Here is a 20,273-nt window from a genome sequence, read left to right as displayed (position 1 = left end):
TACTATTGTTATTTATATTATTAATTATTATTATTATATTTATTATTAATTATTTATTGGATATTTATGGACCTCCAGGACATTTTATGAATCAGACCCTGACTCCCGCCTCTAAGCTGACAGCCTCTGAAGCCACGCCCACTGCATTGTCTGTCTCCTGTCAGTCATTGGTTCCGCAGCCAATCAGTTATCGGATACTACCTATTGGGCGTGGCCAACCATCGAGTTCTGAGCCAATCTGCGGAAGCGGGCGTGTTGCGAGCTGGCGTGCGCGGTGACGTTGTGCGTACTGACGTCCAGTGACGTGGTGCGTGGTTGCGTGCTGGCGGCCGTGGTTGCCTGTGTGGCTCCCCGGGGGAGAGCGGCGGTGCTGGCGGTGCAGGAGGCGGTGAGAGCGGGCAGGGTGGGCTCCGCGGGCTCCCTCACTGGGCCCTCAGCGCTCAGGGGCCCCTGTGACCCGCGAGGGGGCGGGACCTACCGGGACAGGGGCCCAGTGACAGGGAGGGGCCCTAGCAACCAGATGTGACCCCTAGCAACGGCGAGGGGCTCCTCCAGCGGGGAGGGGGGCCGGGGGCCACTGGGGGGGCATCCAGGGGGCTCAATCACTGTCAATAGGAGGGAGACTGCTGGTAACAGAGCTCAGGGAGGGCCACACTGGGGGGGCAGCCAGAGGGCTCAATCACTGCCAATAGGAGGGAGACTGCTGGTAACAGAGCTCAGGGAGGGCCACACCGGGGGGGGCAGCCAGGGGGCTCAATCACTGCCAATAGGAGGGAGACTGCTGGTAACAGAGCTCAGGGAGGGCCACACTGGGGGGGCAGCCAGGGGCTCAATCACTGCCAATAGGATGGAGACTGCTGGTAACAGAGCTCAGGGAGGGCCACACTGGGGGGGCAGCCAGGGGGCTCAATCACTGCCAATAGGAGGGAGACTGCTGGTAACAGAGCTCAGGGAGGGCCACACTGGGGGGGCAGCCAGGGGGCTCAATCACTGCCAATAGGAGGGAGACTGCTGGTAACAGAGCTCAGGGAGGGCCACACCGGGGGGGGCAGCCAGGGGGCTCAATCACTGCCAATAGGAGGGAGACTGCTGGTAACAGAGCTCAGGGGGGGGGCACACTGGGGGACAGCCAGGGGGCTCAATCACTGCCAATAGGAGGGAGACTGCTGGTAACAGAGCTCAGGGGGGGGGCACACTGGGGGACAGCCAGGGGGCTCAATCACTGCCAATAGGAGGGAGACTGCTGGTAACAGAGCTCAGGGAGGGCCACACTGGGGGGGCAGCCAGGGGCTCAATCACTGCCAATAGGAGGGAGCCTGCTGGTAACAGAGCTCAGGGAGGGCCACACTGGGGGGCAGCCAGGGGGCTCCATCACTGCCAATAGGAGGGAGACTGCTGGTAACAGAACTCAGGGAGGGCCACACTGGGAGGGCAGCCAGGGGGCTCAATCACTGCCAATAGGAGGGAGACTGCTGGTAACAGAGCTCAGGGAGGGCCACCGGGGGGGGCAGCCAGGGGCTCAATCACTGCCAATAGGAGGGAGACTGCTGGTAACAGAGCTCAGGGAGGGCCACACCGGGGGGGCAGCCAGGGGGCTCAATCACTGCCAATAGGAGGGAGACTGCTGGTAACAGAGCTCAGGGAGGGCCACACTGGGGGGGCAGCCAGGGGGCTCAATCACTGCCAATAGGAGGGAGACTGCTGGTAACAGAGCTCAGGGAGAGCCACACCGGGGGGCAGCCAGGGGCTCAATCACTGCCAATAGGAGGGAGACTGCTGGTAACAGAGCTCAGGGAGGGCCACACTGGGGGGGCAGCCAGGGGGCTCAATCACTGCCAATAGGAGGGAGACTGCTGGTAACAGAGCTCAGGGAGAGCCACACCGGGGGGCAGCCAGGGGCTCAATCACTGCCAATAGGAGGGAGACTGCTGGTAACAGAACTCAGGGAGGGCCACACTGGGGGGGCAGCCAGGGGGCTCAATCACTGCCAATAGGAGGGAGACTGCTGGTAACAGCTCAGGGAGGGCCACACTGGGGGGGCAGCCAGGGGGCTCAATCACTGCCAATAGGAGGGAGACTGCTGGTAACAGAGCTCAGGGAGGGCCACACTGGGGGGCAGCCAGGGGGCTCAATCACTGCCAATAGGAGGGAGACTGCTGGTAACAGAGCTCAGGGAGAGCCACACCGGGGGGCAGCCAGGGGCTCAATCACTGCCAATAGGAGGGAGACTGCTGGTAACAGAGCTCAGGGAGAGCCACACTGGGGGGCAGCCAGGGGGCTCAATCACTGCCAATAGGAGGGAGACTGCTGGTAACAGAGCTCAGGGAGGGCCACACCGGGGGGGGGGGGGGGGGCAGCCAGGGGCTCAATCACTGCCAATAGGAGGGAGACTGCTGGTAACAGAGCTCAGGGAGGGCCACACTGGGGGGGCAGCCAGGGGGCTCAATCACTGCCAATAGGAGGGAGACTGCTGGTAACAGCTCAGGGAGGGCCACACTGGGGGGGCAGCCAGGGGGCTCAATCACTGCCAATAGGAGGGAGACTGCTGGTAACAGAGCTCAGGGAGGGCCACACTGGGGGGGCAGCCAGGGGCTCAATCACTGCCAATAGGAGGGAGACTGCTGGTAACAGAGCTCAGGGAGGGCCACACTGGGGGGGCAGCCAGGGGCTCAATCACTGCCAATAGGAGGGAGACTGCTGGTAACAGAGCTCAGGGAGGGCCACACTGGGGGGGCAGCCAGGGGCTCAATCACTGCCAATAGGAGGGAGACTGCTGGTAACAGAGCTCAGGGAGGGCCACACTGGGGGGGCAGCCAGGGGCTCAATCACTGCCAATAGGAGGGAGACTGCTGGTAACAGAGCTCAGGGAGGGCCACCGGGGGGGGCAGCCAGGGGGCTCAATCAATGCCAATAGGAGGAAGACTGCTGGTAACAGAGCTCAGGGAGGGCCACACCGGGGGGGGGGGGGGGCAGCCAGGGGGCTCAATCACTGCCAATAGGAGGGAGACTGCTGGTAACAGAGCTCAGGGAGGGCCACCGGGGGGGGCAGCCAGGGGGCTCAATCAATGCCAATAGGAGGGAGACTGCTGGTAACAGAGCTCAGGGAGGGCCACCGGGGGGGGCAGCCAGGGGGCTCAATCACTGCCAATAGGATGGAGACTGCTGGTAACAGAGCTCAGGGGGGGCCACACCGGGGGGCAGCCAGGGGGCTCAATCACTGCCAATAGGAGGGAGACTGCTGGTAACAGAGCTCAGGGAGGGCCACACCGGGGGGGGGGGGGGGGGGGTGGGCAGCCACGGGGCTCAATCACTGCCAATAGGAGGGAGACTGCTGGTAACAGAGCTCAGGGAGGGTCACACTGGGGGGGCAGCCAGTGGGCTCAATCACTGCCAATAGGAGGGAGACTGCTGGTAACAGAGCTCAGGGAGGGCCACACTGGGGGGCAGCCAGTGGCTCAATCACTGCCAATAGGAGGGAGACTGCTGGTAACAGCTCAGGGAGGGCCACACTGGGGGGCAGCCAGGGGGCTCAATCACTGCCAATAGGAGGGAGACTGCTGGTAACAGAGCTCAGGGAGGGCCACACTGGGGGGGCAGCCAGGGGGCTCAATCACTGCCAATAGGAGGGAGACTGCTGGTAGCAGAGCTCAGGGAGGGCCACACTGGGGGGGGCAGCCAGGGGGCTCAATCACTGCCAATAGGTGGGAGACTGCTGGTAACAGAGCTCAGGGAGGGCCACACCGGGCGGCAGCCAGTGGGGCTCAATCACTGCCAATAGGAGGGAGACTGCTGGTAACAGAGCTCAGGGGGGGGGGCACACTGGGGGACAGCCAGGGGGCTCAATCACTGCCAATAGGAGGGAGACTGCTGGTAGCAGAGCTCAGGGAGGGCCACACTGGGGGGGGCAGCCAGGGGGCTCAATCACTGCCAATAGGTGGGAGACTGCTGGTAACAGAGCTCAGGGAGAGCCACACCGGGGCGGCAGCCAGGGGCTCAATCACTGCCAATAGGAGGGAGACTGCTGGTAACAGAGCTCAGGGGGGGGCACACTGGGGGACAGCCAGGGGGCTCAATCACTGCCAATAGGAGGGAGACTGCTGGTAACAGAGCTCAGGGAGGGCCACACCGGGGCGGCAGCCAGGGGCTCAATCACTGCCAATAGGAGGGCGACTGCTGGTAACCAAGCTCAGGGAGGGCCACACCGGGGCGGCAGCCAGGGGTTCAATCACTGCCAATAGGAGGGAGACTGCTGGTAACAGAGCTCAGGGAGGGCCACACTGGGGGGGCAGCCAGGGGGCTCAATCACTGCCAATCATTACACACCATATTTCCCTTGATTGCTTCTACATATCTCTATACTATAGAGATCTGTATCCTCCCATTATTACATCCCTGAAATTAATCAACATGCTCTCTTTATTGTTTTCATATATCATTCCAAATTATGTTTATTACTTCTCTTTAATTCAGGATTCTCACATTACATCTTTTATTGTATCCTCTTATGGAAATCTACTTTTCCCCTCTGTAAATGAATGTGTGCCTCTGTGTGTGTTACCTTTGGATGTTTCACTGTGCGCACCTGAGTAGCACAATCCTAAGTGAGAATCGCTGTCGATATCTCGGAAGGTATAGAGGTCAGTGGTGTGTCCGATCACATGATTTCAGTAAGGCTGCTGTTGGCCTTCATGTTCTCATTTTTTAAGTGGAGGTTACCTTTAAGGCGATTGTAACATTACAGAGGGGACGCTCATTGGGGAATTTTCTTCTTTGACGAGGAATGTGTGGTAAGGTATAAAACAAATTCCTTTTAATCCAGCAAGTATTAAGCACCATGTTCAGATCTGTGATGACTATATTTTTTTGAATCCTGGGGAATCTGCTTCTCAGTTGTGTGTTGTATACAATAAAAGGGGGCATTGATTGGTGTTTAATGGACCATTATAGTCTATGTAAATTTTTGTAGATTGATAATTTGAAAAGCTTATCCCAATGTATTAAATTGAGGCCCTTGTAAGAATCTTTCTACAGTTGGTTATTTTTGAGGCTATCTTTCTACTTAACCCCTTAAGTACACATGACATGTGTGACATGTCATGATTCCCTTTTATTCCAGAAGTTTGGTCCTTAAGGGGTTAAGGAGCTTTCTACTCCAAGCACCATAACCACTGCATCTGTTTTAGAACAGATTGACAACTTACACGTTCAGGGTTCTGCTGGGTTCCCATAGTTGCACTCTCTTCTTCTGAATTCTTTTTGGAGGAGAATTTCGGTTCGCCCCACTAAGCTAAGCAGGGCCACTCTCAGTATCTGAGGGCGTCTGGTCAGCTTATTATTTTTATTATTATTATTATTATTTTATTCTTATTTATAAAGCGCCAAAACATTCTGCAGCCCCGTACAAATGGTACAGTGCAGATGTGCTTAGTTTAGTGAAGACAATTAGCAGGATAAGTCTGATATTGCAGGTAAGTTGCAAAATCATTCTAGTACCGTTTATAGAGAAGTTGCACTGAGATGGTACCAGTGTGCAGCGGGTATGTTACTTGGTGTGTCTGAACATCCCAGCCAGAGTTTGGCTTTCTCTGCTCTTAAACAACAGAGTTAAATGACACTTAACATTCACAAAGATCGCTGGAATATGATCTAGATATGATCTACTTGCTACCTTTAGAGGGTGAGAGCGTGAATCTTAAGGCTCCTCTCCGTTTAAATGGCACTTGGAGCGCTTTTTTCGGACGTTGCACATTCTTAGAGAGTTCCTGTAGGTTATTCTAGCGGGATATCTGAATTTCTAATCTCGCTGGAGCATCTGCGTGTACTATGGGAGATTTTCGCCTTTTGTATGGTACTGTAGCAGCTTTATCTATACATGCAAATATTTATGCCTGTCACATACTATTCTTGCGGTTCTGTACATGATGATGTCGTGACAAAATTGATTCCATCAGCTGTTTTAAACTGTATATATTTTAGAATGGGGAGGTGAGTGGTTAAGCCGTCCCTTGAGAAAGGCACGTTTGCTAGTGCTGAAACTTTGGGGGTTGCTTTTGACACATGTCCAGGCTTTATGTAAGTTATCAGTATTCTATTTTTGATTTAGCCTTGATCTCTTTTATTGCATTGAAGGTCATAATGGTTGTTTTCCATATATGCTGTCTCTTTAAATAATAAAGATTGACTTTTGTACTTGACAATCTGTTTGTGGTGTGCATCCTTTTACATATTTGCACTTAAACACTGAATGGAGTGCTTCTTTAGGGTAGCACCCATTTCATTTTTGATGACAGATACTCTTTATGGTAAACAATCTCTTTTCTTCTCATCTAACTGTCCGCAAAGGAACACTGTAGGAACTATAATAACTTCATGTTCATGGTTATGATGCCTGGCACTGTCCCTCCATTTAGTAATCATTTTTGAGCAGTTTAACACTTAACGAGGTCCCCTGGCTTCCCATAGCTCTGCCTCTCTTTTAAGGCAGAGACTACACACTTTCTACTGGTTATACCAATTCATACCAGCAATGAGCACTGTGATAGACTGACAGTGGGAGTATTTATTGGAAGCTAATCTACTGGTGCAGGGACACTCAAGGCAATAGTACAAGTAGATCGGTGCTTTGTCCTGCATGACGGAGTGCTTTTTATGGTTTTAAATACCTTTCTTATATTGGCAATTCACTATTGGAGGCTCCTCTGTGTGCTTGCCTTGCAGAGTAAGCTTGAGTGCTTGCAGAACTAGCCTCTGGTTCTTCTAATTAACCACACACATCAGTAACCGGTATCAAAGAAACAAATAGCCACACATGCACAAATTCCTAAATATCAACGCTCCTGTTTATGCCTCTCCTTTCTATTCTGTCTTGAATTATATGAGGAAGTTTTGTTTGAAGGAGTTGTTCAACAGTCTGATGTTTTTACAGGTATATTGTGAAGACTTTCTCGACATTGGTTGGAAGTTGATATCTGTAGCAGCACGGTTCCTTTACGCTGGATTTTACACCATGTGATAGGAGTTCTCGTCTCCGGGTGCACAGCAGTATAGCATTTACTCCCTCCCTACAAGAATCATGAAATTCCGGGACCAGGTGAGCACACTGTCTGACTGGTTCAAGGGCTGGAATGAGTGTGAGCAAACCGTGGCCCTTCTCTCTCTCCTGAAAAGGATCTCAAGAACCCAAGCGCGTTTCTTGCAGCTGTGCCTGGAGCACTCTTTATCAGACTGCACCGAGATACATATGCTCGAGAATGAAGCCAACAGTGCAGGTGGGTAAAGGGGTCGGTGCTTTCACTATATGCACCTACTGTTTGTCGCTCTGCCTCTCTCATTACTCTGCGCGCCTGCTGTCTGTCTCTCTCGTTACTCTGCGCGCCTGCTGTCTGTCTCTCTCGTTACTCTGCGCGCCTGCTGTCTGTCTCTCTCGTTACTCTGCGCGCCTGCTGTCTGTCGCTTGTTCCATTGGATGCTCCGTGCGCCTGCTGTCTGTCGCTTGTTCCATTGGATGCTCCGTGCGCCTGCTGTCTATCGCTTGTTCCATTGGCAACCTGATTTTCAGCATACCTTTAGATATATAGTAACACCTTGTGTCCTAACCATCTTTTCAGCACTCATTAGCCAGTGGCATCAGGAGTCAAAAGAGACTGTGATCTCGCTCCTCCTCACCCACCTTCCGCTGCTGCAGCCACGGAACACTGATGCCAAATGCGAGTACATGAAACTCCTGCAAAAGGTGCTGGCGTACACCACAGAGAGCAACTCGTACATAGAGGAAAGTCGTCAGCTGCTGTCCTATGCGCTGATCCACCCAGCTACCACACTCGATGACCGCAACTCTTTAGCTTTGTGGCTTAACCATCTTGAGGAACGGCTCTCCACAGGCTACAGCCGGCATGGCAGAGCAGATGCCCCTCACACACACATGCGGCAAGGTTCAGACGAGTGGCAGACAACAGCAGATTCTGGCATAGGTGAGGCTGTGCATGGCTGGCAGGACAAGCCACTCCGTGAAAATGGACTACTGCCCTTCCATTCCTCCAGCTCTGTGCCATCTGCCATCCAGAGTGGGAGCAGTACAGGTATGATGGGATTCTGGTTACAAGCAGGGCTGTGGCGTTTGTATTACCCAACGCCAGAGAAATGCAGTTTCGGGCACCTATTGAGCAGTTTTTCTATTTTAAGCCCTACCCCAGGCAAGCGGCAAGGTTGCTGGGGTAGGGTGTGTTGGGAAGGACTGTCTAATTCGCCTAAATTTGGCGAGGGCTGCAGTTGACTGCCATGGGGAGGTAAATTGAACTCTAATCACACACAGAGGTTCCTGCAGGGCTTTTAACAGAGCAAGAGATAAAAATGAATTCTAGATTAAACAGACTGTGCAGTAAAGGTAACTAAAATATCTAAAATCAAACAACAAAAAGGACAGATGTGGTCAGATTCAAGAAATCAAATGAAACTAACCGCATCTCTGGAAATAACTATAGCGGCAGTGTCTAGGATTATAATGCTGGCTGTAGGTAACAGGTGTAGCTGTGAACCGCTAAGGGTGTCACTATAGACCCATGAGCAGAAAAAATGCTACTAAATACCAAAATGAAGTATATACAAAAAGTTACTGCTAAATGCAAAAAATAAAGTATATACAGTGGTACTAGGATTCCACGCCTGTCAATAGAAGGATATGTATAGGTAGGGATATAATGAGCCAAATGGCAACAGCAACTCACCCCTAATTATCAGCTTTAATATAGTGCACTATAAGGAGATGAGAAAAAATCCCCAAGTCCCGACCATAAATACCTCCTATAGAGATAGTAGTAGATACAGGGTAAACAGAGGCTCCAAATGAGGCTAGTACAGGGGTGAAGGGAGATTGAGGAGGGTATGCAGTGTTAATAGCAGTCAAATTCGGACTGCTAGTTTTAAATTTAAACAACCTCTCTCCCTGTAAATCCTATACAAAAAGGATTATAGGTCCCCAAATCACAACCATAAATACCTCTTACAAAAAAATACTAATGATAGATACAGAGTAGACAGAGGCTCCAATTGGAGCTAGTACAGAGGTAAAGGGAGATTGAGGACGGTAAACAGTCATAATAACAGTCAAATTCGGACTGCTGGTTTAATTTATAAAGCCTCTCTCCCTGTTAATCTAGCTAGACAGGCATAGAAAAGAAAGAGTAAATCAAATATACATTAAGTGATTAACATGGTGCTAAAACCACCAGTGCCCAGTGCTCATATCCGTGATATGAGGAAAAAACAAATTGCCCACGGTGTGTAGGCCGGCTGTGTAAGTCACGCGCAGGAAGGTGTGCCTAGGGCTGTATAAACAACATGATTTAACTCCTAAATGGCAGACAATTGAGCAGTGAGACTGCATAGGCATGATCTATACATCAAAACTGCTTTATGAAGCTAAAGTTGTTTTGTTGGTTATGGTATCCCTTTAAGACTAATGGTAATTTAAAATATGTAATGGGGCTATACTGTGTGTGGGTCGGATTTTAGTCTGTGTGTAAATGGCTCTGTGGGTTTAGTTTCTGTTTGGTATGTATCAGAATGACACTGTGTAGGTTAGTGAAGACCAGGTTTGAGCAAACAAATTCAGCAATTTATACTTACATTTTCAAGTTATTTTACATATAATTACGTGTGTGTTATATTATTTACATATGTGTATATAGAGAATAAAAATCTGACTTACACATTACTTTAAAATACATGCCAACGGACAGTATATAAGCAGACACGGCATACACATTGCATGCAACCAGCACACACACTATGACAAAGGAAGAGACTACACTACCGGTAATTCATCAAACTTGTGCTAACTAGCCAAGTTACCGAATATTTCCACATCCGCTATTTTCTATCTGCGTCTTTCTCTCAATGTCCATGCCTCTAACCAAGGGCGCCCAATTTTTTATATTGTCTGAACAAGTAGAGATCTGGATAGAATTAAACAGGTGAAAAGGTTCACCAAAATGCAACCTGCTTCTCTGCATTGTTATTGTACAGGTAGATCTGAGAGGTTTAACTCCCAGTGTATATGTGTTCCTTACTGTCCTTTGGATATTCTTTGTGTGATGGATACTTTATGGGTCCTGGAAGTTTTCCTCCAGATGTTACTTTCACTAGCTTCCTGTCTAAACCACAAATGACAGTGTGCTGGTATAGCGTGCTCCTGATATAGATGTGACACTCTGTGCTCTCTCTTTCAGTTCTTTCTTGCCAAATGCACCCCAGCCCTCTGAAGCGATCCATGTCCCTTATTCCCACTTCCCCGCAGACACCCAGTGACTGGATTGGGGGTGATGATGTGCCCGGGCGGCCAGTCTTCCTCACTCCAGAGCATGCTCCGCTCTCCCCGCAGAGCAGTGTGGCATCGTCTGGCAGTGAACAAACAGAGGAGGTTGGCTCTGGACGCAACACTTTTCATGAAGATGGGAGTGGCATGAAAGGTGAGGGGGAGGGGGTACAGCAGTTATGGCTCAGGAAATGTTTTATATTTATATTGTGCTTGTTCAGTATTTTTATATCTAGCCCTAATATGTTGAATTTATATCTCCTCCCTCCCCAGATGTGCCCACGTGGCTGAAGAGCTTACGCTTGCACAAATATGCATCGCTCTTCTCTCAGATGAGCTATGAAGAGATGATGACCCTTACTGAGCAGCACCTTGAGTCACAGGTAATTCCTCAAATGAAGCATTAAATAGGCTACCAGCAAGGAAGGGTGTCAGTTGACCTCAATGTCCGCAAAGCTATGGTGTGTGTGTGTGTGTGTGTGTGTATTTAAGTAAGTAATGTCAGTCAGAATTTGAGTGTTTATCCACATATGCGCAGTCTTTACATTATATACATCTGTAAATATTGATATAACACACGTATATTAATATACACAAGTACCCCTCTCTCTCTATATAATATATATATATTTATTTATTTGTGGGGGGGTGGTTATTTTTTGCTATTGCTCATAGAAGCAATAGTAAAAGGAAAATGTGTTAGTCAGACTGTAATAGAATTTCATATTGGCTTTTTGTAGAACGGCTCCCGTAATACAAACATTACAGGTAGTTAAAATGGAATAATTTGTCATTTATTTTATTTTTTGGAACGGCTATTTACATAGATACTCAGTCTTGTACATTCTGAGCCTGAGCCGGAGGTAAAATAGAAAAATATAGTACTGAGTTTGCAGAACACTTGGACTGAGTGGGAGTGCAGGCAATTGGCATTGGCGCTTTGGAGTCCACTTAGAATACTGGCCAAGCCCTGCCCACCCCATAGTTTATTCTGTTTCTTAGGAAATACTGCAGCTGACTGTTAGAATTCCTTTGAATTCCTAAAGCAACCCATAAGATGCAGTACAACTTTGTCTGATGTTGACAAAAGCTGGAGCTTCACCATTGACTTTTGGCAACTGCCAGCAGCTATCCCAAGCAACAATTGGGAATTGGGCGTTGTGTCTCCCTTGCTGTGATACGTCATTTATTAAGGATCTCGCAGGATCCTGCATAGATCTGTGTTGTACTCTTGGCTCCTGCTAGAAACACCAGTATCTAGACTCTCCCCAAGTAGAAGATGGTGACGGCATGGCCTTCCCCAGCAACCATCACATCCTAATCAGAGCTGTCGCTTTCCGAGGTCTTCGGGAAATAAGCCGTTGGAGCACAAATCTGTCTTTTATACGTTTCATAGTTTTAATTTATGTAGTCCAACTATTTCAAGCCTAGATGCCAAGTCCCTTGTCTTACTCATTTACACTGGTTGGATGGAGGTGACACTTGTGGGAAAGTATTGAACATTTTAAACTTCACCAAACGAGGCATGGCCCCTGCGAACTGGACACTCTTATGAATAATTAGTAATGAACCAATGTGATGAAATCGTGTGTTATTACCACCAAATGTGCTACCATTTCCAGGAACATCGCATAAAAACCTCATAACCTGTCTGTGTCCTACAGAATGTCACCAAGGGCGCACGGCATAAAATAGCGCTCAGCATACAGAAGCTCCGCGAGAGGCAGAGTGTCCTCAAGTCTCTGGAGAAGGTAAGATGGCGTTTGCTGACCAGTTCGTTAGAGTATAGGACCCGCTGCTTTCAGTGAAACTTCCTGGTGAGTGCAGGCGTGGGAATCATACTGGGTGTAAGGAGAGGTTTGTCAGCTAGCTGATGCATTTTTATTTACTGATCTCAAAATGCCCTCCTTAACTGATCCTAGTTTAACGACTAAGCTTCACTGTGAACTTGATGAAACTTGCATAGTATGACCATCCACACAACACCATTCTTTTCTGGATTTAGGATATACTGGAGGGAGGCAACGTACGCAATGCTTTACAAGAATTGCAGCAAATAATCATCACACCCATTAAATATTACTGCCCCAACCCGACGGAGGGTGTTGGCAGTGATCAGCCTCCTACAGACAGGACTGTTCGGGACCCAGCCAGCAAAGCCTCGGATGAGAATGAGCCGCCTCCAGGACTTCCTGCTGATGGGTTTCAACAACAGAATAGCTCTGCCTGTGATGTTGAAACAGCCGTGCCACCTATTGCAGAGGGAGATATTCCTGGACAGCTCACCAGGGTGTTGGGGAAAGGTGCGGTCATCTGAAATTAGTTTTGTATACTGCCGGTTTGATTTTTTTTTTTTTTTTTTTTTTTTTTTAAATGCTGTTCCAGCAGACCCCCTCCTTCCTCTTCCTCTCACCTCCCCCCCCCCTCCACCATGGGTAGGAGTGTGCTTCCTCTGGCATTTTTACTCTGATGTTAACTATTCTGTGATTGCACACTAGTTTGTAAACCTCTGTCTGATGTTCCTCTTCCCTGTCTGCCTTACAGTATGCACTCAGCTCCTGGTGTCCAGGCCCGACGAGGAGAATATAACATGTTACCTGCAGCTTCTGGAGAAGTGCCTGACACATGAGGTAATCCTAAAAATGTAGAATTTTCAATATTGGCCTAATGAGCACTTTTAGTTTTAAGCATATTTGTTCTCATTGCAATCAATCTCTAGTTTTGTGAATATCAACACATAAATACTAACTTTTGTGGTATTTTACAATATGGAAATATAAAATGACAGATATTTAACAGGTACGTATGTGACCATGAGTGGCCTCTTCTCTAAACATCTGTCAGCCCAATGCTGTTGGAATGTGGTTGCCCATTGGGCCTTTCATCTGAATTTGCACTTCTATTTGATGCATTGTAGTTCTGTTGTGAGAAATCGACTGAATCACCATGCAACTTGGCTAATAGCCTAATCAGCCGACATCCGAATAGCAACCCTGTTCCCTTCTTTCAATTCAGTTTTCAAGGGGAACTGCACCCATAACTCCCAGCCTCTCAAAACTAATCTTACCTCAAAATATAAATAAATGTGTGTTAAAATATATTTTAAAAAAATTCAATGTAAGGAACAATTCTTTAATAGTGGGTGTTTTTTGAAAATCTAAATCGATTGACGTCATCTGTACATATCGGGAATGAGACCATACTAGTTAACTAGTTATCTGTTTATCATCCTTGCAGAATACCTTAACAACCTGTCAAATATCCTTCCATACAGGGAGCCACTATTACTGTTCCTCTCTTATTAAGCATATTCGTTTAGTTGTTATAAAAGTAGATTTATAAATTCTATTTACACGACTGCTGCCCGCAATGCCAGTATTTTTCATCAGAAGAGTCCTATTATCTCATGTTGTTTTGTCCTCATTAGGCTTTCACGGAGACTCAGAAGAAGAGGTTGCTTTCCTGGAAACAGCAAGTGTTAAAATTGTTCCGGACATTTCCCCGCAAGGCGCTGCTGGAAATGCAGGGGTACAGACAACAGAAGGGGTGCAGGTGGGCTGTGTGTGGGGGATTACAAGGTATAGGTGGGTTGTGTGTTTGTGGCAGAGAAGTGGGGGGAAGGTGGGAGGGTTGGACTAGTGCCGATGGGCTTTGTGTGTGTGTGTGTGTGTGTGTGTGTGTGTGTGTGTGTGTGTGTGTGTGTGTGAGAGTTGCTGACCGCATGGTGCGAGTTAAGAGTGCCTGCTATGTGCACGCATGCAGTGCTTTGACAGTCTTTGTTGTGAGCAGACTGTGTGTCCAGCTGCAGAGCTCTCCTTGACGTGTAGTGTGCTGATGCATGTCTTTTTTTTTTTTATTTTTTTTTTTAACTTTGGGGTCGAGAAATTAGGGTATTCTAGGACACTGCACTCAGAACTATGCAATGCACAGCCTTCCTGATTAGTGCCATGGCCAGCTGTCTGGCTGGTCTTATCTAACACCGGAAACTTAGATCTCCCAGCTTGGATTTTAATCTGGGTTGTCTGTGGAAAATGCATATTCCTGTGTACAGTTGGTGAAGTTTGTAGCAGTATGCATGTGTGCAGCCACCATACAATTACTGATTCTTCTCTTTTTCTTAGCTGGGCCTTTGCTTCAAACTCCCTCCCCATAGCTGGATCTGTGGGGACCTCCTTGGCACGGAGAGGCCAGCGACCATTTCAATTGCCCCCCCGAGCTGTTCCATCCCCTCGGATTGGTGTAATGAGTCCTGGGTCCATTGGTGGCGTCTCTCCCCGGCATACACTTACCAGTCCTAGTTCTGGCAGCCAGGGTCGTCAGGTGAGAATGAGATGGTGATTTGGTTATAGAGTTGAGGAACTGAGTAGTCTACTTTTTCACTTGATGATTTTCTTTTTTTTTTTCCCCAGCAGAGTCTCTGGTTTGCTAATCCTGGGGGCAGTAACAGCATGCCTTGTCAGAGTCATAGCTCTGTGCAGCGCACACACTCCCTGCCTCTGCATAGCTCACCGCACAGCATTCTCAAGTTCCCTCCTGGTAAGAGCTGCCCTAGTGGACCTTTGTAACTAAGCTGTGCATTGTGGATGAATACTTTGGATTGCCATATTTTGCTTGCTGTTGGGGTTACAGCAGATTATACACAATAGCTTCACTAGTTAAACTCTTTCCCCTTTTTGTATTGTGCTATACCATACTCATAGATCATATGTTTGCTGGTAAAAGCTCTCTTGGCACCTGCCAGTGTCTCGTCTGTTGTAATGTTTACTGCCCTCCCTTCATCCTCCATATATTAATAAAGCTCCAATGGACCGGGTGTAGCCTTACTGTTTGAGAAGATACAGGCAATTAAATTGGCCTCCTGTCCCTAAGCGGGTTCACTCTGACGTTGTGCCAATAAGAAGGTAAAATGGGAGCTTCCTTTACCCTGCGTTTGTAATTTGAATTAATATTTGGATATTTTGTGAAAAGTCTGTGCCTGGTCCTATTCAGCTAAGAACCAGTAGTTTTCACAGGAGACTAGTGCGGTCCCTTTCACTTTAAAAAGTAGTTTGTGTAAATTCTGACACTGGTAATTGTATGTGACCTCCTAGCGTTCAGTAACATGCTCACTGTTCTTTCCTCACCATACAGATTGCCAGGGCCCGGGGGCTGATCTTGAGATTAATCCGCGGCTGGAGTCATTGTGCCTCAGTATGACAGAGCATGCACTCGAGGGTGAGACCGCTCATGTGATCTTTGTTAATGTTAAACTGCATGTGCTGGTTGGTAAGATTAGCTATGTCCTACTAGGGCACCTTCACATTGCCTAGTTTAAAATAAGGGATATTGACATCCTGTGACATTGTCAACTAATGTTCAGTGATGCCAAATAGCCACAAGATGTCCTCAGACTCTATACAAAACATGAGAAATATGACATCTTTCCCAGCATGCCAATTTTTCCAATGCAGCTTTTTGTGCCTGCCTTATTCACACTAACCATCTGAACCATTGCAGCCTCAGCTGTGTAAATGCTGCCTAATATTGTTCCAATATTGATGATCTAAATCAGACCAGTGAAAAAGCTTATTCGAAATATGGGGGGGTATCTAAACAATATTAAGCAAGTTAAGAACACATTTTTATGCTGCTTCAATTAACTCCTATCTACCAATAATGAGGTTGGCCTGACCTCACTAAAAGTTATATTTTTGGTTAATTGAATTATCCTTTCACTGAGGTTTTTTTTTTTTTTTTTGTGCTGATGTGTTTATAGACAGGGCTCAAACTTTCCACTCCCCACTTTGTGTATAGGAGATTGATCTTAGGTGAATATGGGTTTGCATCTGAAGGGTATACTGTGGCTTGCAGTTGTGTGAGGCTAGTAGTATAGGACTACACAATTGTAAGCCCTAATATAGGGATGTGCGTTGTCTTTCCCAGAATAATTTTTAATATCCTTGTTTAATTTTGTTCAAAGGAAGTGTAAACATGGGTGAAGACTGTTGTGTTTTGGTGTTTCATGGAGGATAAATGATGGTGATTTTTAGTTTGCCTTCATTGTGTTCAAAAAGGTTTCCAGATGAGCTTCTAACTCTTCCTTTTTTTTTTTTTTTTTTTCCACAGAGGGAACAGACAAGACCTCAACGATCTGACTGCAACTTCCTCACCCCAAACTCTTATTTATCCTATCCCCACGTCCTCTGCGTGCTAGAGGCTCCACACTCACCACAAGGCCATCACTACATCATCCACCTGCTGCGTTCTAATTACTGGTTTAAGCTATCATAACTTTTAACTTTGGTTTAATATCCAAATGCAAAGAAAGCATCGCTAAGCATTGGGAAGGAGCCTGTTCTGTCTGTACATGGTTACCAAGGCACGTTTACGTGGCCCCTGCGCACGCCTTAGCCTGGTGTGGTCACATTAGTGGTGACAAGAAGGTAATTGTGCTGTCAGGAGGCATGATAGGAATGGAAGAATTATTTTGCGAAACATTGTGGAGCCAGGTGCTCACAAAATGGAATCTAGGTTTTTCGCACACTAAAGAGAATTCCACTACAAATCTTAGAAGGATGAAAGACACAGGTACAAGGGATTAGCTGTCTATACAGTGCTCCAGTGTCCCTGTATACAGGCAAGGGCAGGAGGGGAGGTCACTTGGGGAGGCACCCTAATCCATTAGACGTTCCTGCATTTCCGGGAGAGCGTCTTGCTGGGAGGAAGACATCTGAAGATACAGAAAAGAAAGCAATGACTAAAGTATGGAGGATGTGCTGAACCCATCCAGGGCCGGGGGCAGTAGTCACCCTCTGGTTTCGTGATCAGAACGAACAATATTTCCTCTAGGAGAATGGCAGGATATACTCCGTATGGACGTTTAATAGATTTCTCTCTATTCGCCATCTTTTAACTCCTTGCCTCCTCTGGCATTGGATAAGGAGCTGCCCCTGTGCCACACGCAGTGCGTGGCGGTTGAGAGCTAGGCAGTGCCTACCAAGATCGTCTGTGACCTCCTCCAAATTCTTTCCAGAATAGCGCTATTTATTTCTAACATAGAAACACGTCTCCTTTTCAGATAGTAAACAGAAATGTTATTTTAGATACATTTTATTATGGATAACTTTTGTTATGACTATGGCTGGTAACCATGAGTACAAAATTATTAAAAGAAAATCTAAAATTACTAGCATTCTTTGTGTGATTATCCGTGTCCTTCCTTGTGATTTGGGTGGATTTTGGGGGAATGGCTGCATGGTAGCACTGTGTGGTGTAACAGTTTATATTGGTGATAGTGGGCACACTCTACTCTGTTACTGGATTCAGTACTCTCTGCTTGACATTCTTAGCTCTCTTTAACCAGATGCAGGATTGTTCTAAAAGCCCTTCTGTCACACGTGAAAATATTAGTTTAAAGTGCGAGGTTATCACATAGTGCTGCAGTTATAGTTATGACAGGTATTCTTTAACGGAACATTATATAGGTACACAGACCACTTCATCTCATCTGGGTGATTTTAGAAAATTGTAATGTTTAGTGGCTGTCTACTAGGAAAAAAGTAAAGAGGAGTCAAAAATAAAATGTATATTCTCTAGTTCAAATCACCAAGCCTAAAATACCAGACTAAGATGCACCTGCGTCATCTTGCGAGGTCACAGCTTCTTACACAGAATATGCTCCCAAGGAATTATCAACACCCGCAAAAGTCAGCTAGTCCATCGTGCCAACGTGTTAGTAGATACCGACTTGTATGCGCGGACCGGGAAGGTTGAAGAGGAGTTGTAACCTCCTAAAAGTAGACAACACAAAGTTTAGGAATCGCACGACAAAGTTACTCTAGCGTTAGTCCAATGGGAGATAGTATAAGTGACACCCTCTTTGTTTCTAGCAGTTGGCGGTAACTTAAAAATAAAATGTCTGGACTCCGCTTGCACCGTTGTTGGAACTTGACCATCTACATAAATTGTTACAGAAATTATTTTCAGCTGAAATTGGAGAAAGGTGGTTTTCCCTGAATTATTTATTTATTTTTTTAAAAAGCAAAAATGAGTTGTGGGTTGCTATTTGCATCAGCCACCTTTTTATACCATGCTTTAGTTTTTCGTAAAATAAGATATGGCTGCATCAGCTGATCAGCCAAATCAACACCCCCCATGTACTTATTATACACCCTGATGCAAACCGGTTTGGACTCTACTCTGCCCCGGACAGAGACGTCTGACATGCGTTCGTCATGGATGGTGGTTAGCATGTTGACATCCTTCCTGTCCCTAAATTTTAGTGCAAGCACTTCAGCTTTGCGAAGTGCTTTACATTCGCCTTTTTTTTTTATTTTGCATCTATGAGAGATCGTGGAAAGTCTTTGGAATTTTTTCTGGCAGTGCCGCAGGCCAGTGTCTGTAAACCATAGTGTTTTAAACAGACGGGCACTACTATAAAAATTATCCACATAAAGGTGGTAACCTTTTATTAAACAAGGGGTTTAGTAGGTCCCATACAAGTTCCCCACTTGTCCCCAGGGAGTCAGGACAGCCAGGAGGGTCCAGTTGACCATCTTTCCCCTCATATACACTAAAGGCAAATGTGTATCCGCTTTCGCTCTCACACAGTTTGTACAGTTTTATGCCATACCTAGAGCGCTTTGAGGGGATGTATTGTCTGAACCCTAATCTCCCTTTGTATTTCATTAGAGATTCATCTATGGATACATTTTGTTGGGGGGTATAAACATCCGAAAATTTGTCCTGAAAATGATCTAGCAGTGGGTGCATTTTATAAAGCCTATCGTATTGGGGGTGATCTCTAGGGGGACAGAGGGTATTGTCACTGAAATGTAAAAATCTCAGCAGTAACTCGTATCTGGCTCTAGGCATGGTTTGGGAGAATACTGGACTCGACATTATTAGGCTGGTGCTCCAGTATGAGTGAATCGATGGCTTCTTTATAATCCCCATGAGCATTGTAAGAGCCCAGAATTTTTTAAGCTCTGGGACATCTGTGGGATGCCAGTCATGCTCTCCGACTGTATAGCTACCTGGATTGTTATCAATAAATTGGGTAGCATACAAGTTAGTCTGGGAAGCAATCTCCTCCCAGATGGTATCCCCTAAAAGTAGTTCTACATACTGCATTGGGGAGAAGCCATCCACATTATCATTAATGCCTGTGTTGGCACTAAAAGGGGGGACGTTGGGCTCGGCTAACTGTGGAGGTACCCAGTCCTCCTCCTCCACATTCGGCATAGCAGAGGATGCACAGCTTCTCTCTTCAGCCGGCTCACACACAGATGACATGTCGTCTTGACTAGACGTGTCAGAAAACTGACCTGGGTCAAAATCGGATGCCAAGAAGGCATATGCCTCCTGCAAGTTATACATACACACGGCTAAAACAAATTACAAACACACAAAAATAAATTTATTTTACTAAAACAGACTAAACAGCAATAAACTAACTCCTGTCACAAAAATCTAATGGAGATTTGGGGGAAGGAAACTGACCAAAACAGACCAAGACACAGATTTTTAAAACAAATTTAACCCTTTAAGGGCAAAAAAAATACAGACAGTACAAATGCACTGCTGTAACAGATCTGGCAGGGAAGGGGTTAAAAGTTGTTGTTTTTTTTGTTTTTTGTTTTTTTTTATTCACTTTAGATACTGTATACAGCTCTGGAACACTTCTGCTGCAACAATCACGATCTCTGTCTCTCTCGCCTCACAAAACGCTACACAGGAGAGAGGGGCAGAGATCACTGTCAAAGTGAGTGTTTGTAACACCCACTTTGACAGCAGCCAATTGTGAGCGATCGCGGATCGCTCACACGCCACTATTGGCTGTTACTATCTGCCTGGGATGTCTGGCAGATAGTTACAGCGTTATACTGGCGGGAGCGATCTTTGATCGCTTCCCGCAGCCCGTTTTTCGCTATGACGGTTCAGGACCGTCAGCGGTCCAAACGCACGTTTTACCGCTGACGGT

General features: G+C 47.0%; 1 protein-coding gene across 6 annotated transcripts; it reads left to right on the top strand.

The window, feature by feature from the left end:
- Nucleotides 1-255: 255 nt before the first annotated feature.
- SAMD4B (sterile alpha motif domain containing 4B) lies at nucleotides 256-17,443 on the top strand. 6 transcript variants are annotated; one of them, XM_063431216.1, is made up of 13 exons: nucleotides 256-307; nucleotides 6,926-7,268; nucleotides 7,608-7,970; nucleotides 10,227-10,466; nucleotides 10,586-10,695; nucleotides 11,977-12,063; nucleotides 12,318-12,615; nucleotides 12,857-12,942; nucleotides 13,740-13,864; nucleotides 14,434-14,632; nucleotides 14,722-14,848; nucleotides 15,443-15,526; nucleotides 16,418-17,443. In XM_063431216.1, the coding sequence occupies exons 2-13, from the start codon at nucleotides 7,073-7,075 to the stop codon at nucleotides 16,444-16,446; spliced, it is 1,944 nt and encodes a 647-aa protein (XP_063287286.1). In that variant the 5' UTR covers nucleotides 256-307; nucleotides 6,926-7,072; the 3' UTR covers nucleotides 16,447-17,443. The 6 variants fall into 6 exon arrangements, with proteins under 6 accessions (XP_063287286.1, XP_063287284.1, XP_063287280.1 ...); XM_063431214.1 differs by having other exon boundaries at nucleotides 257-307; nucleotides 7,608-8,078; nucleotides 13,740-13,840; XM_063431210.1 differs by having other exon boundaries at nucleotides 257-307; nucleotides 7,608-8,078.
- The last annotated feature ends 2,830 nt before the right edge of the window (nucleotides 17,444-20,273 follow it).

Source organism: Pelobates fuscus, chromosome 9, assembly GCF_036172605.1.
Source record: "Pelobates fuscus isolate aPelFus1 chromosome 9, aPelFus1.pri, whole genome shotgun sequence".
Taxonomy (NCBI): Eukaryota; Metazoa; Chordata; class Amphibia; order Anura; family Pelobatidae; genus Pelobates; species Pelobates fuscus.
Note: the sequence above shows the minus strand (reverse complement) of the source record. Positions and strands in the feature narration are given on the sequence as shown.